The sequence below is a fragment of the Piliocolobus tephrosceles genome, chromosome 19 (assembly GCF_002776525.5).
Source record: "Piliocolobus tephrosceles isolate RC106 chromosome 19, ASM277652v3, whole genome shotgun sequence".
Lineage (NCBI taxonomy): Eukaryota > Metazoa > Chordata > Mammalia > Primates > Cercopithecidae > Piliocolobus > Piliocolobus tephrosceles.
In genome coordinates, this window is record NC_045452.1 from 25720669 (window position 1) to 25733535 (window position 12867).

General features: G+C 55.8%; 1 protein-coding gene across 2 annotated transcripts in view; it reads right to left on the reverse strand.

Annotated features, from left to right (window-relative positions):
* Positions 1–1644: 1644 nt before the first annotated feature.
* The window catches only part of SULT4A1 (sulfotransferase family 4A member 1), a 37143-nt gene continuing 25920 nt past the window's right edge, over positions 1645–12867 (reverse strand). The window contains exons 5-7 of one of the 2 annotated variants that reach the window (XM_026447965.2): positions 10745–10839; positions 6166–6304; positions 1645–3255 (exon numbers count right to left, since the gene is read on the reverse strand). In XM_026447965.2, coding sequence (XP_026303750.1) covers positions 3143–3255; positions 6166–6304; positions 10745–10839 — 347 coding nt within the window. In that variant the 3' untranslated portion in view covers positions 1645–3142. Of the gene's footprint in view, positions 3256–3284; positions 4779–6165; positions 6305–10744; positions 10840–12867 lie in introns of those variants that run through there. The other variant, XM_026447966.1, reaches the window with a different exon arrangement.

Below are 12867 nucleotides of genomic sequence, written 5' to 3' on the forward strand. Positions count from 1 at the left end.
CTGTGAAATCAAAATGCCAGGCAACCACTGGCTTACGCTTAGAGGGCTCTGACATTCAGGAGTGCTCTGGTGGATTGTTGTGTAAAATAACAAAAGACTAGGCCAGGGGCTGCCCAGGGCTCTCTCCTGTTCCCTGCCCGTCCAGGTGACCCTCACCCTCAGAACGCAGCTCATATCCCACCCGCACTCCCAGGCAACTGCCCACCCAATGGCTCCCTCCTCCTGACCCTGGCTCCCTGGCAGTCTTCACGGCACCTTTTGCCTTGGCTTGTTTTTCCTGCCTTAGCTCCAGGTGAGCACAGCTGCAACCATGCTCAGAAGCCAGCACACGAAGGCCTGTGACTGCAGACCCCTAAGGAACCTTGCAGATGCTCTCACAGTCCCCACCCCACTTTGTGGATGGAGTGACTCACAGCCGGGGACAAAGGTCCCCTCGCTCCTGCCCCTGCAGTCTACCCACACAGCAGCCAGGAGAGCTTTTAAAAATGCAAAGCAGGTGGCGTTCTCCTGAGCAAGCCCTCCCATGGCTCCCTATCTTAGTACAAAAGCTGAAATCTCATGACCTGTGAGGCCCTCCAGCTGGCTCGTGGCCACCCCTCCAAAACCGAGTGCTTGCCAGCGCACTGCCCACCCAGCTGCAGCCAGCCCCCACTGCTCAGCACCATCTCCTCAGAGGCCCCCCCATTCTTCCACGGGCATGTTCCCTATCCCCTTAGAGCACGCTTGGGCCTGAACTCACCTTGGGTTCTGTCGCCTGTCTCCTCCACTGGAATGCAAACTCCACAGAAGCAGGGCTGTCTCTGCCCCCTGCCGCATCCACAGTGCCGGGAACAGTGCCTGGCATGGAGCAGGTGCAGCTCCAGTCAGTCAGAATGACTGACTCCATGAAGTGAGGTGAATCACCCACCACGCAGGGAAGAGTGGACATGGGTAAACGGGCGCTGCCTGGACTCCAGGCGCACTGACTGCGTCCTGGCTGCTTGACTGATGTGGTTAATAAATGACTAGAGGGCAAGCCCTCTAGGGCACAGCAGACTGGATACTTGATTAACCCAGTGTCTGTGTTAATTCCAGGTGCCAAAATAATTTCTAGGATTTCACCTGAGACCTAGAGGTAGTTCATTTGAAAATAAACATGATTTCCCAGCAGGCTTGAGCTTTCTCAAGGAAAGCAATGCCCTGGACCTTCCTTCCACAAGAAACCAGGAAGGCAGACTTTGGAATTCCCAGTGGGGAAGCGCGGTTGGAGGGGCCGGCCTCGGGCACCACAGTGCGCAATGCTGAACACAGGGCTCCCAGGCCAAGACGGGGAGGTCCCGACACCTGGGCCCCCAGGTGCACCCGCATCTCCCATGCTTTTCCCCTTTCTCCTCCACCCCCGTTTACAGAAGTGATCAGAGGTGAATGAGGTAATGGCGGGGGAACTGGCCCCCTGGAAAGTCTGAATTTGAGTGAAATAATGGGGAGAAGTGAACCCTGGAAAGTCTGAATTCTGCTTCATCAAAGCCCAACAGGGACCTGTTTCCCTCTGCTGTCAACCCCAGGGAATGGGGTGTCAATGGGGCCCACAGTCATACTGTCCCAAGCACCGAAGGCACTGCTGCAGGGACGCCCTCTACCCCAACAAGCACAAATGCTCGACGCCAACTCCGGGAACGTGTCTTTATTAAAGATGCAAGCAAGCACAGAAGGATCATGTGTAGTGCTCAGTAACATCCATACAGTACTAAAAATAGAAAAATATAAATGAAATTTCACAGAAAGCAGCCTCCCTCACAGAAACACAGGCAAGGTGCTGCCGAGCCCGCCGTGCAATGCCACGTGCCACCTGCCTGGCCACGCTTCTCCCCTTTACAAATGAAAACACAAGCTTCTCTCTACACCCGTTTCAAATACAGCACCAAGAACGGAGACCCCTTCCACAGCAGCGACCCTCCTGACCACCACTTGGGGTGCTTCCCAGCCACATAAATGACAGACAACCCCGGTGCCCACGGGGCTGGCTGGCTACTGGCCCCTGTCTCACCATCGCTTCAGCGAATTTGGGCAAGAAAATTAGGCAGTGAAGCAGTCAAGACCTCACCTTTACTCCCTCAGATACACGGAGGGATGAGGTGGACAGACACGCAGGCAGCCGTGCCAACCTGATCCGAGTGAAACAGGGCTACACTCGCAAAATGGTCCTCCCACGGCTGAGCGCCTCAGGTGCACAGAACAAACTGAACGATAAAGACCCGGGGGTTTTAGAAATTTACTATGAAGCATCTGCTTGGGAGCATTAGTAGGCTATCACTTCAGGAAACAAAGGCAGGCTGCAGAATTCAGCTCAAATTCCCAGCGCAACTGGTCCCTTGGTGGCCGACTCTCCACCCACTGCGTGCAAATGCTCTGACTGCGTTAGACTCCCACCTGCCAGCCTCACCAAGCAGACTTCCATCAGCACGTGCCCCACGAGCTCCTCTGTACAGGGCCTCCAGAGCCGCCCCTGGAAGTCTCTGGCAGAGGGACGTCCTTTCTGAAGACCTAGTGACCGGTTTCTGCTTTATTTCAGGAAGGTTCTGAAGAAGTGAACTCCGTCAGAATAAACAAGTGTCCAGATTCCCCCCAGCAGACCCAACTCATCCTCTGTTCTCACCATTATCTCAGAACCAAGTGAGAACAGAATGGCTGTGCCTTAGATAATAAAACTACAAAAATAAAGAGTTAACCCTGAGATCTTTCTACCATTCGGGTGTGGCTCGCTCCTGATTCCCCTTGGAAATGAACTTTTATTTGGTTTACTGACATTTATGTAGATTTCCAGTGAAAAGCTCTATAAAATACAATAAATAATACGGGGTTGAAAAGGCAGACATTCTAGTTGCATATATTACAGGCTTTATCCTTATGGTCCAGGCCATTGGAACTGCAATGTGGAGACTGTTTGTAATCAGACATGGAGAGGCTGCACGTTCTGAAGGCGAGACAGCTGCTTTGGGTTGGGAATCATCACACTCCCTCCGCTCACGCCGCTCTTCCCTTCCCCCGCTGTTTCACACGCTGCTTCCAGAGTTTGTCCAGCAAGGAATAAATGAATGCATACAGGACTTTTGGCTAGTAGAGTGTCTGGGTACTGTGAGCATGCAAGTTGTCATTTCTGTTATTATAAATAAAAGTCAAACGTGAGGTCACACTTTCCCATCTTCTGTTTATACACCAAGTCAAACTTCTCGTTCATGGAGACGGTGAAGATGTCCTTCCACAGCCCAACTCTTCCTGAAATGCAAACAAGAGAACGGCTGGGGCCACTTGCTGTCGGGCCAGCTACTGAACTAAAGGAAGCCTTGGAAATGGATCTGGAACATTCCAGATCTATTCCTGGGTCCCTCTGAACTTGGCCTATGGGGGCAGGAAGGGCCGTCTGAGCTACAGACCAGGTGGGTCCCCTAACATTTGTGAAACTATTGGATGCAGCAGAACGTGACCTGAACCAGCTGCCCTCTGAGGCTGTGGTGCGGTGAGCCACAACCACCTCCTGGTGCCATTCCGCACCCCCTGCTGGGGCCTGCCAGGGAGACTCTACTCCTGTTCCGTGCTGAGTCCCCAGCACCTAGAGCAGCACCTGGCGCGTGGCAGGTGTTTAATAAACATCCCAGGAGCGAGTATGATCTGCCGCGGGGGTGCACCGCTCTGGGCATCGCAGGCAGCTCTGGCCCTCCCCATGCCATTATCGACTCGCAGCTCAACAGCGCCACCAAGGCGTCACTGGCTTCGGGAACATTTGAAAAGGAAAAAAAACCATCCACAGTGCAGAAAATTTTACAGCAAGTAGGAAGCCCTCCTGACTGCGCCAAAGATGCAGATTTCAAGGAGCCTGCCCTGGCAAACCCTGGGGAGGAATTTAAAGTGAATAAAATAGTTGCAGTATTAGCTAGCTTTAGAGACTAGAGGCAAAATATGCACTGCAGTGAGAATTCCCTGAGTCAACAATAAAATGAGTCTGGACACAGTCCCCAGCCGCGCTAGCCTAGGCTTGGTCAGAAACCCAGGCCTCTTCCTGGCAGCCACAAGGGAGGGCTGAGCTGTGGGCTCAACTGCAGGCACTATGAAGGCTTTGGAAAAACAAAAGACAGAGAGCTCAACATGACAAGAGACGTCGTTGCTCCCATTGTCTTTGTTAACATAAAATCTTAGGTTGGTCTAGTCCAATAGCAACGGTGGCTATGAAGATGTCTGGAGCGGGGATTCCGAACTGCCCAGTTACGGGACTGTGAGCGCATCACCCGAGTGTGGCTCCCTGCTTTCAAAGAACTGCTCGTTTAGAATTCTTTCTGTTGTCAGCATCTCTGAGATCAGAGCTCTGTCTCCAGCAAACGTCCTTCACTAGCTCTGTTATTAACAGTGGTCCTTGTCCAGGCAGGACCTCAGGTGTGAAACTGCAACACTGCAAATGCTGGGATCAAATACCCACCGTAACATGGACTTTCTCTATGGTAGCAAAAAAATTATCTATCAGTGTGGGAGAGGAAAAAAACAAGAAAAACTGTTCTTGTAACCCTTTAATGATACCTAAGGGACAAAATTAGAAGCTACTAGAGCAACCAAACTATATTTTCCCATGATTATTTTTCTCAGCTGAGACAGCTGAGAGCTCGTCAGAGGAGTCACCCACCTGGTTTAGGATTTGGAATCAAGACAATTTATGCTGTGACATGAATCAAATCTAAGCAATGCAGCTGGCTACTCGGCCCTGCATTCTCACCAACTCAAGAAGATCTTCCGCGCAAAGAGGCAATGTGCTAAAAGAAAACAAATCAAAGAACTGAAATAAAGCAAAACCAAGGTAAACCATGATAAAGCAAACCCGAGGGAAGGAGCATATGGGCACACAGTATGTTCTCGACGCTGCTTCGCCACACACATGAACCAAAAGGGGTATTTTGGAGAAGGTCACATCCAAGGATAACAACACACAGCAAAAGCAAAACTAAAAAAGAGCAAATAAATGTTAAATAATAAATATTTATGAAGATGCAGCCAGGAAAGAAGTCGAGAGGGACTGTGGTTCAGTTAACTTCCTCCTGAGGAGTCCACTGCTCTGACTTTAGAGACGGCGCTTTGCGCTTGACCTTCAGAACCACCCTGAGCCATGATCAGCCCCTTTTCAGAGAACAAAAAGCCGCAGATGCTCAAGGCCTGACCTAAGTTGCATTCCCAGAGGGCAGCAGAGCTGAGCTGCAGCCCACCACTTCTCTCATCCATCCCAGGCATCTCCCACTCCATTTTATGGAGGCTGCTGCTGAAGACCCATCCACATTTCTGGGCCCTTCCCTCAAACATTCTCCTCAACCCAGGAAGTGCCCAACACACCAAGTGTCCGTAAGGTTCATACTTACCAAGAGGAGGCCTCCTATGGCCAAGGCCAGCACCCTGGGATTTAAGAGCCTGGGCTCTCCACCATCAGGGTCAAATGCCACACACCCTTAAGGACAGGGGGAGCAACCCAGGTGGATCTGGGGAGGATTCCTGTCAGGAACACTGTCCCCATGTCCAGCTGCCTCATGCCCACTGTCACCTGCCACCAAGAGCAGGAACTGGCCTCCCTCTGGGCAGTGGCTTAGCTCGGTACTGTCTGCTTAAGCTCACCGCCCCGAGGTGGGGCTAGGCCCCATCTGTGCTGCCTGCACCCAGAAGATGCTCAGTCAGCGTCCACTCAGTGAAGGAGAAAAAACAGTGTCTCCTAACTTCCCGCTCACTTCACTGAACTCTCCCACAAGTCAGTTAGAGACTGAGAAACCCGTTAGCACACTTTGTGCTTTGAAATGTCACTGCACCAAACCCATCTCCTGGATCTGCTCTGTGAGGCGTTTGATCTCAGGCCATCTGAGTAGACCCCCCCACTCAGAAACATCCCACCCACAAAGCCTGAAATGCACTTCTTTAAATTAAAACACTGTTTGCTTGGAGGCAAGGCAAACACCAGCGGGCGGGGCACTGCGTCACTCCGTGAGCACTGTGCCATCCACAGGCACCAGCCGACACAGCACAGGCCATGGGCCAGCTACGGACTGCTGGAAAAGGAGAGCAGGGAGGGCAACAAGCTAGACCCGGCTCTCTAAGCAGGCAGAGAAAGCAGCCTGGCCGGGGCAGGGAGCGCCTGGGCGGGAGGCGGGGTGGGGCACATACCCCGGCCCACGGGCAGGGCCTCAGCGTTGCAGCACTGATCCACCAGCTGGTGGCAGTGCTCTGTCAGGGCTTCCAGCTGGGTCTTGTCACAGGACACCCCCAGGAATCTGGCCAGCTGCTCCACCATCGTCACCAGGTCCTGGAAGACAAGTGCAGACAGCAGAGCAGCCCATCAGAGGAGGGGCCTTTTACTGGACATGACGCCAAGCTGGGCACACACTGGGGACTTTTTACACGCGGCCTTCCTTACTTAATGCTCATGACAAGGCTGACACCAGCCTTGTCTGGAAATAACACTAAGAGGTTAAGGAATTGCCCAAGCATGCTCAGCTCTCAAGTGGAGATCCTGAATTCAAAGCCCGCTCCTCCAGGGAATTGGGATGCAGACATGAGGTCTTAACAGAGGCTGTGGTTAATTTTTAACAGCAGCAAGAAGTAAAAAATGTATTTCAGAACATCGTTCTTGTGAGGAGCAAGATCTAATGGGCTCCTCTTTCCCTTCCTGCTGCCCGTCAGCTGGCGTCTGGGCTGGCCCTTGGGAGTGCAGGGAGGCCCTTCTGGTCTCCAGACAGCCCTGCACTGGGCAGGAAGCCTGCTGCATCAGAGGCGAGATTCCGTCATGCCGGCCGTACCCTGCCCCATTATTTTACCACACCTGACAGCGGCATGTCACTGATGTGGCTAACGTCTTGGGCCACTCCCCAGCCCCCCACCCCTGCCACTTTGTCCGCAGAAGATAAGGAGGCTCCTCCTCAATCAGAGCCCTGAGCTGTCGCCTAGAGGTGCCTTGGTCCTCGTTAGGAAAATACTGCAGGCTGTTTCCCCTCCGGAAGGTTTGTAGAGCAAATTCCCATATTAGAGCCTCTGAAAAGTCCTACAGTGAAAAGATGATTTAATTTCTTTAATGCAGCACTTCAGAAACCTTGAAAGAAAATGTTCTCTGGCCGCTGGTGTGGGCGTTAGCTCCTCCCTGGCTCCCCACAGTGCGGTGACCCCTGCAGCAGCAGTGCGGGTCTCATTCTGGCCTTGCACTACCTCCCATGGGGAGGGGTGTGTGTGGTGCACCCAGGGCGCGGGGCTTGACTAAGAGTCGGAGGAACAGTTATTAGAGAATGAGCCAAGGAATAAAGAGCTCCCTGTCCCTTGCCCTACCGCCAAGAACTCCATTTCAAAGAAAAAGGGTAGCCATGGAGAGAGACTGAAGAAACCTGGCTCTCAGAAGGGACGCTGCAAGAAGGACACTGCCGGCTTAAAGTCAGCCTGCCGGAGCGGTCAGCAGAATCCTCCTGGGGCAGCTCATCGCTGGCGTGATGTCCATCTCAGAGGAAGGGGCGTTTCTGCCAGGCCACGTCCAGCAATGTGTCACGGGACACTTGCTGGTTATGAAACCCAGCGGGAATCAGGCAGAGCGCCCAGGTCAGCTGGCAGGGGACGGCCCACTTCACCACTCTGAGTCGCACATTCTCCATCTGGAACTAGTGACGGGGCCGCAGCAAGAGGCTGCACACCATGGCACAGAGCCAGCGTGTCTGGGTTGTGCCCCCACACGGGCAGGTACCAGCTGGCCACACGGTTACAGTCAGGGCACCCCGTGACTGGTGAGAACACCCTGCGAGGTGACTGTGAGGAGGAAGTGGGGGTATACCCAGGGTGCATGGCACAGTGCGCGGCTCGTGGGAAAAGCCCCCTGGAATTGTGGTTCGGTGGAGCACAGGCGGTGAGGGCTCTTGCAGGAAGCACTCCCTCTCAACCCGGGGTGAGAACTCTCGGACCCACAGCCCCGGGTCGTGGGAAAAGCCCCCCGGAATTGCGGTTCAGGGGAGCACAGGCGGTGAGGGCTCTGGCAGGAAGCACTCCCTCTCAACCCGGGGTGAGAACACAGACCCACGCCCTGGAGACAACCGTGCTCACTCAGGGGTAGTTTTCTGGAGTAAGATGTAAACAATATTAATTCCTAAAAATGTGACTTAACCTCTATTAAAACAATCCATTACTGAGGTTCCTAAAAAAAGAATAAACCCATGCCAATTAGAAGGCGAAACGCTGACTGTCCCAGGGATGCCACTGAGTCACTCAGACCGGCTTTGGTAGAAAATGAAGTCCCAGCACTGACCCTGGCAGCTCTTAAAGGTCCAGGTAGGGCTGGCGGCCTTGACCCTGATGGACTGAAAGCAACAGGTCTCACCACGTTCACTGCGGAGCCTGGAAGGCAGAGAAGGGTGAACCTCCCTTTAAGGGCTTGGAATAAGGTGTGTGTTTGGAGCTTAAAACTTCAGCCCATCATCGCTGAGGACACTGATGCCTCAGGAAGAAACTGCTGACCCGGCAGCCGCCCCCCAGATGTGTGGGCAGCTGGCCAGGCGGGCACTTTCCCTATTCACCTTCTCATATTGGGGCCTCACTGGCCCTGGGCAGTGCATGTCCAATGCCATGTCACTGTGGCAAAATAGTGACCAGCTGACAAATGCACACCCAGGACCCCAGAAATTCCACTCCTGGGTATGGGCCCAATAAGCACAAACACTGACGTCCACCAGGACTCCAGAACATCCACGGAGGCTTTATTCATGACCACCCCAAAATGAAAACGGCCTCCACGCCCAGCAACACTGGATGCGTGAAGCAGCAGTGGCATATTCGTACTGCAATGGAGCACCGACCACAGCACAGGAAAAAACGGAGCTCCGCGCCACGTGGGTGGAGGAGCCTCGCCGTCTACACAGACGCCAGAGAGCAAAACACATGAGAGTCCTACACCCGACAGGTTCTGAAGAGGCAACGCCAAGCTCCGGCGAGGGAGATCAGAGCGCAGTGGCCTCTGGGAAGCAGGGGTGTCAACTGCAAGAAGCTGGAATGTTCTGGATCTGGAAGGTGGCTGCCTGGATGTGACAGGTAAAAGGCTGTCAAGTCCCACACATGTGCCGAGTACACCTCACTGTGCATGACACCTCCACAAAAAGGCACACACCAAGCAGGCCCATGCCAGGCGTGCACGTAGGTGATTCTCACACAGTCCTCCCAGCCATGCAGTGACAGGGGGTGCTGTCACCTCCCCACTTTACAGAGGCTTGGGGTGGTCAGGACTTTGGCCTGAGCAGCCAGTGTCCAGAGCCCGTGTTGTTCCCCAGCACCACAGGAAACCACAGCCAACGGCTTCATAGAGGTCAGCGGCAGGACCAGGGTTCCGACCTGTTTGGGCCACATCCTCATCTCTACTACACTGTCCTCTGGGCATGAACAGGGACCCTAAATGTGGCTCTGTGTCAAACTGTGTGGACAAGAGGCAGACAGGTGGGAGGCCCACGGAGCATCAGACAGGCTTACCCAGCAGTCGGCTCCGTGGTGCATGTGACCTTGGACCGCCGCATGACCTCGCCCTTTCCTCACCATGACACAGAGCCATGGTGAGGACCCATTTGGGGAACCCACAGCACGCGCCAGCCGGCACCAGACCCGCAGACCGGGTCCCTCCCGCACACCGAGCAAGCCCTGAAAGGCCACGCTCCTGCAAAGGCTGACCTGGCCCGTGCTGACCACAGGCCCCAGGGCGAGAGCACAAAGGAACCCAAGAGTAACTGCAGCAAATGCAACGCACACACCCGCCCCAGGGCCACAAGGCACAACCCCTACCCCAGGGCCACAACACACACCCCCCACCCCAGAGCCACACAGCACACCTCCCGACCCTAGCACCACAAGGCACACGCCCCCACCCCAGCGCCATAGGGGACTGCGTGTGGCTCTGTTCACAGCCAGGTCTGGAGTCTTCCTGCAGATGTGGGGGAAGCACAAGGCCGGCCTTCCTACCCCTGGGCTTCTGACCTCCAACCCCAGCACTGGCTCACCCTCCCCCACACCCAGCTCTCCTCTCTGTCTTCCGGCCAACCTCCTCCCTATCCCAGCTCCCACCTGCTGCTACTCAACCTAAACCTGCTTGTCTGTCAGCCACTGGCACCAGCAGCCCCACAGCCTGGCCTCGTCTGTCCCCTACACCAACATGGTTTCCAGCAACCTCACGGTCCACACCTGCACCCCATCCTCTGTCCTCTTTCCCATGGGCCAGGCCACAGATGTCTCCTGCCTGTTCTGCCACCGGAAGCCCCTCTGCCCAGGCTCCAGCCCCAAGCCCTCCTGCCTCCGCCTGGACTAAGACCTTGTCCCATGAGTTCTTTCAACCCCTCCCCCAGTTCCTGCCTCCTCCGCAACACCTAGAAAATGCCCAGTCTCTTCTGTGGTGACCCAGGCTCCCCAAGCTACTAGATGCCTTGTGTCTCATTGCAGACACTGGCCTCTCCTCAATGTCCCATCAACCACCACTGCAAAGCACTCCAAAGGCCCCCTGATAAGCCAAGCCCCAGTCCCCTCCCCACGCCCGCCTTCCTGGGTCCCTCAGCCTCGCACAGCATGGCTGCCCCCCCCCACCTCAGGCTTTGACAGGCTGCTCCCCACACCCCCAAGCCCCCTTCCAGTCCCCAAACCGTCCCGCCCCCTCCTCTGTCCCTCCTCAGACGCCTCCTCCTCCTCCTCCTCCCTCGCGAGGGCCAGGCACCCCAAGGACAGCTGCTCCGGCAGCACTCACCCGATGCATGTCTTCATACTTGAGAAAAAGCACGTTCGAGTCCATGCGGTGCTCCCAGAACTCCTGCACGTGCTCAAACCAGGAGCCATAGCCCACTGCGGAGACAGGGGACGGGGTGAGCCACACAGCTGGGCAGGAGCATGCACATGGGGCTGTCCCCACCCCACAGGGCTGCCCTCCTGCCGCCCAGCAGCCGTGATGAGGACATCGTGATCCCTGCAGACACGTCCGGCAAAGGCCCCCGCAGCACTCACGTCCTGAGCCATCCCAGCCCTCCCGCCTTCAGCACACCTTGAAGACCTGACCATGGGGGTGACAGCCTCTGAGGTGGTCTCTGTGGCACCTGGCGGTGGACCGCAACAGTGCCCATTACTTTATCTGCTTAACAAGTGGTCACCAGGAAGCCCTGGAACAAAGTCCAGAGGAACTGGGACAGGGGCCACTGGGGTTTGCTAGTGGGGACAGGGTGGGGTGTAGGACGTTGTAGGACAGATCCAGAACATGGGGCTCTGCTGGGCAAGAGGGCCACAGGCAGTAGCCTCAGTCAATCGAGGAACTCTCCATGGGAACTGAAAGCTGAAGACGGGCAGGGAGTCCTGTCCTGACCTCCAAGAAGCCAGCACTCCTGCACCCACGCCTTGGCCCTGCGCTTCCCGCGTGGCCTGCGCTGCCTCGGAGCCCCTGGTGTGCGGTGGGGCACATAGCCAGGGACCAACTCATGGGGTCTCCAGCCTGCTTTGCAGTGTTCTTTATAAAAGCTATGGATCTTCCTCTGCCTGTCACATGCGGTGACCACCACTGTAAGGGTTTCTTCCAAAGGGACCTCCATACGACAGAGAGCAAGGCGTCAGTTAAGGATCACCGGGCAGTGGGGGCTGACTGCGCTGAGCCGCGGGAAGCAGCCCAGCTGGATGAGGGGCGCTGGCTGTAGAAATGCCTCTGCTGGGCCCTGCCCCCAGGCCGCCTGCAGGATTCCCAGGGAGGAGCTGCACCCACACCCCACCAAAACCTCCACTTTCTGTGGAATAAAGCTGAGTCCCAGAGAAGGGAAGAGGCTTCCCCAAGTCACTAACAGGTCAGTAATCATGGGGGCCCAGACAGGGAAGCCCAAGTCACCTGACTGCAGGCCCGTCAAGGGGAGCTAAGTCCAAGCAGATGAGCCCCTGGGGCAGAAGGAAGAGTCGAATGGCCCCGTGAACATGGAAGGTAAAGACAAACCTCACTTCATTCCAAGGAAGAATGCACCAAGATGTCAAAAACAGACATCCTCACGACATGGAGATGCATGGGGAAAATGTGAGGACCCTGGAAGAATCAAGGCAAGAAGGACTGCACACGTGGTCCTGCACTGATGCGAGGAGCAAGTGCACCGGTCCCCGGCGCAGGAGTGGGGACGGGAACCAGCTGCAGGTTGCTGGCTAGAGAGCCTTCCCACCAGAATGCCTGAGAGGAGGGAGGACGCCGGGCCCCTCCACGCCCTTCCCTGGGCTCCACGCTGCTTTGTGAAAGGGAAGGGAACCTGTCTACACAGCGTCCTCACACTGCAGGCGCCGCAGGGACCCTGTCTACACAGCGTCCGCACACTGCAGGCGCCGCAGGGACCCTGTCTACACAGCGTCCTCATACTGCAGGCGCTGCAGGGACCCTGTCTACACAGCGTCCTCATACTGCAGGCGCTGCAGGGACCCTGTCTACACAGCGTCCGCACACTGCAGGCGCCGCAGGGACCCTGTCTACACAGCGACCTCATACTGCAGGCGCCGCAGGGACCCTGTCTACGCAGCGTCCGCACACTGCAGGCGTCATAGGGTGCCTGTCATGGGGCATCCTCCCACTGCAGGTGTCACCTGCCTCCAGGGCCCTTTGCCCTCCAGCCTTGCAGAGTTGGTTGCCAACCTCAGGCCCGGTTGTTTATGCAGGTCCCTCCTGCCATCGCCTTGTGCTGCGGTCTCTGAGCCCAGCCCGTCTAGACACGGTGTGCTTTCAGGGTTTCCATGCATATTAGTTTCCAACGTCTTCAGGACGTCAGGCAGGGGAGTCCAGCAGTCCTCAGTATGTGCGTGCTCACTGAGTGACTATGAAGGATGGAGCACGGGGGGTGCTGAGTGGGCCTGTCTACAGGG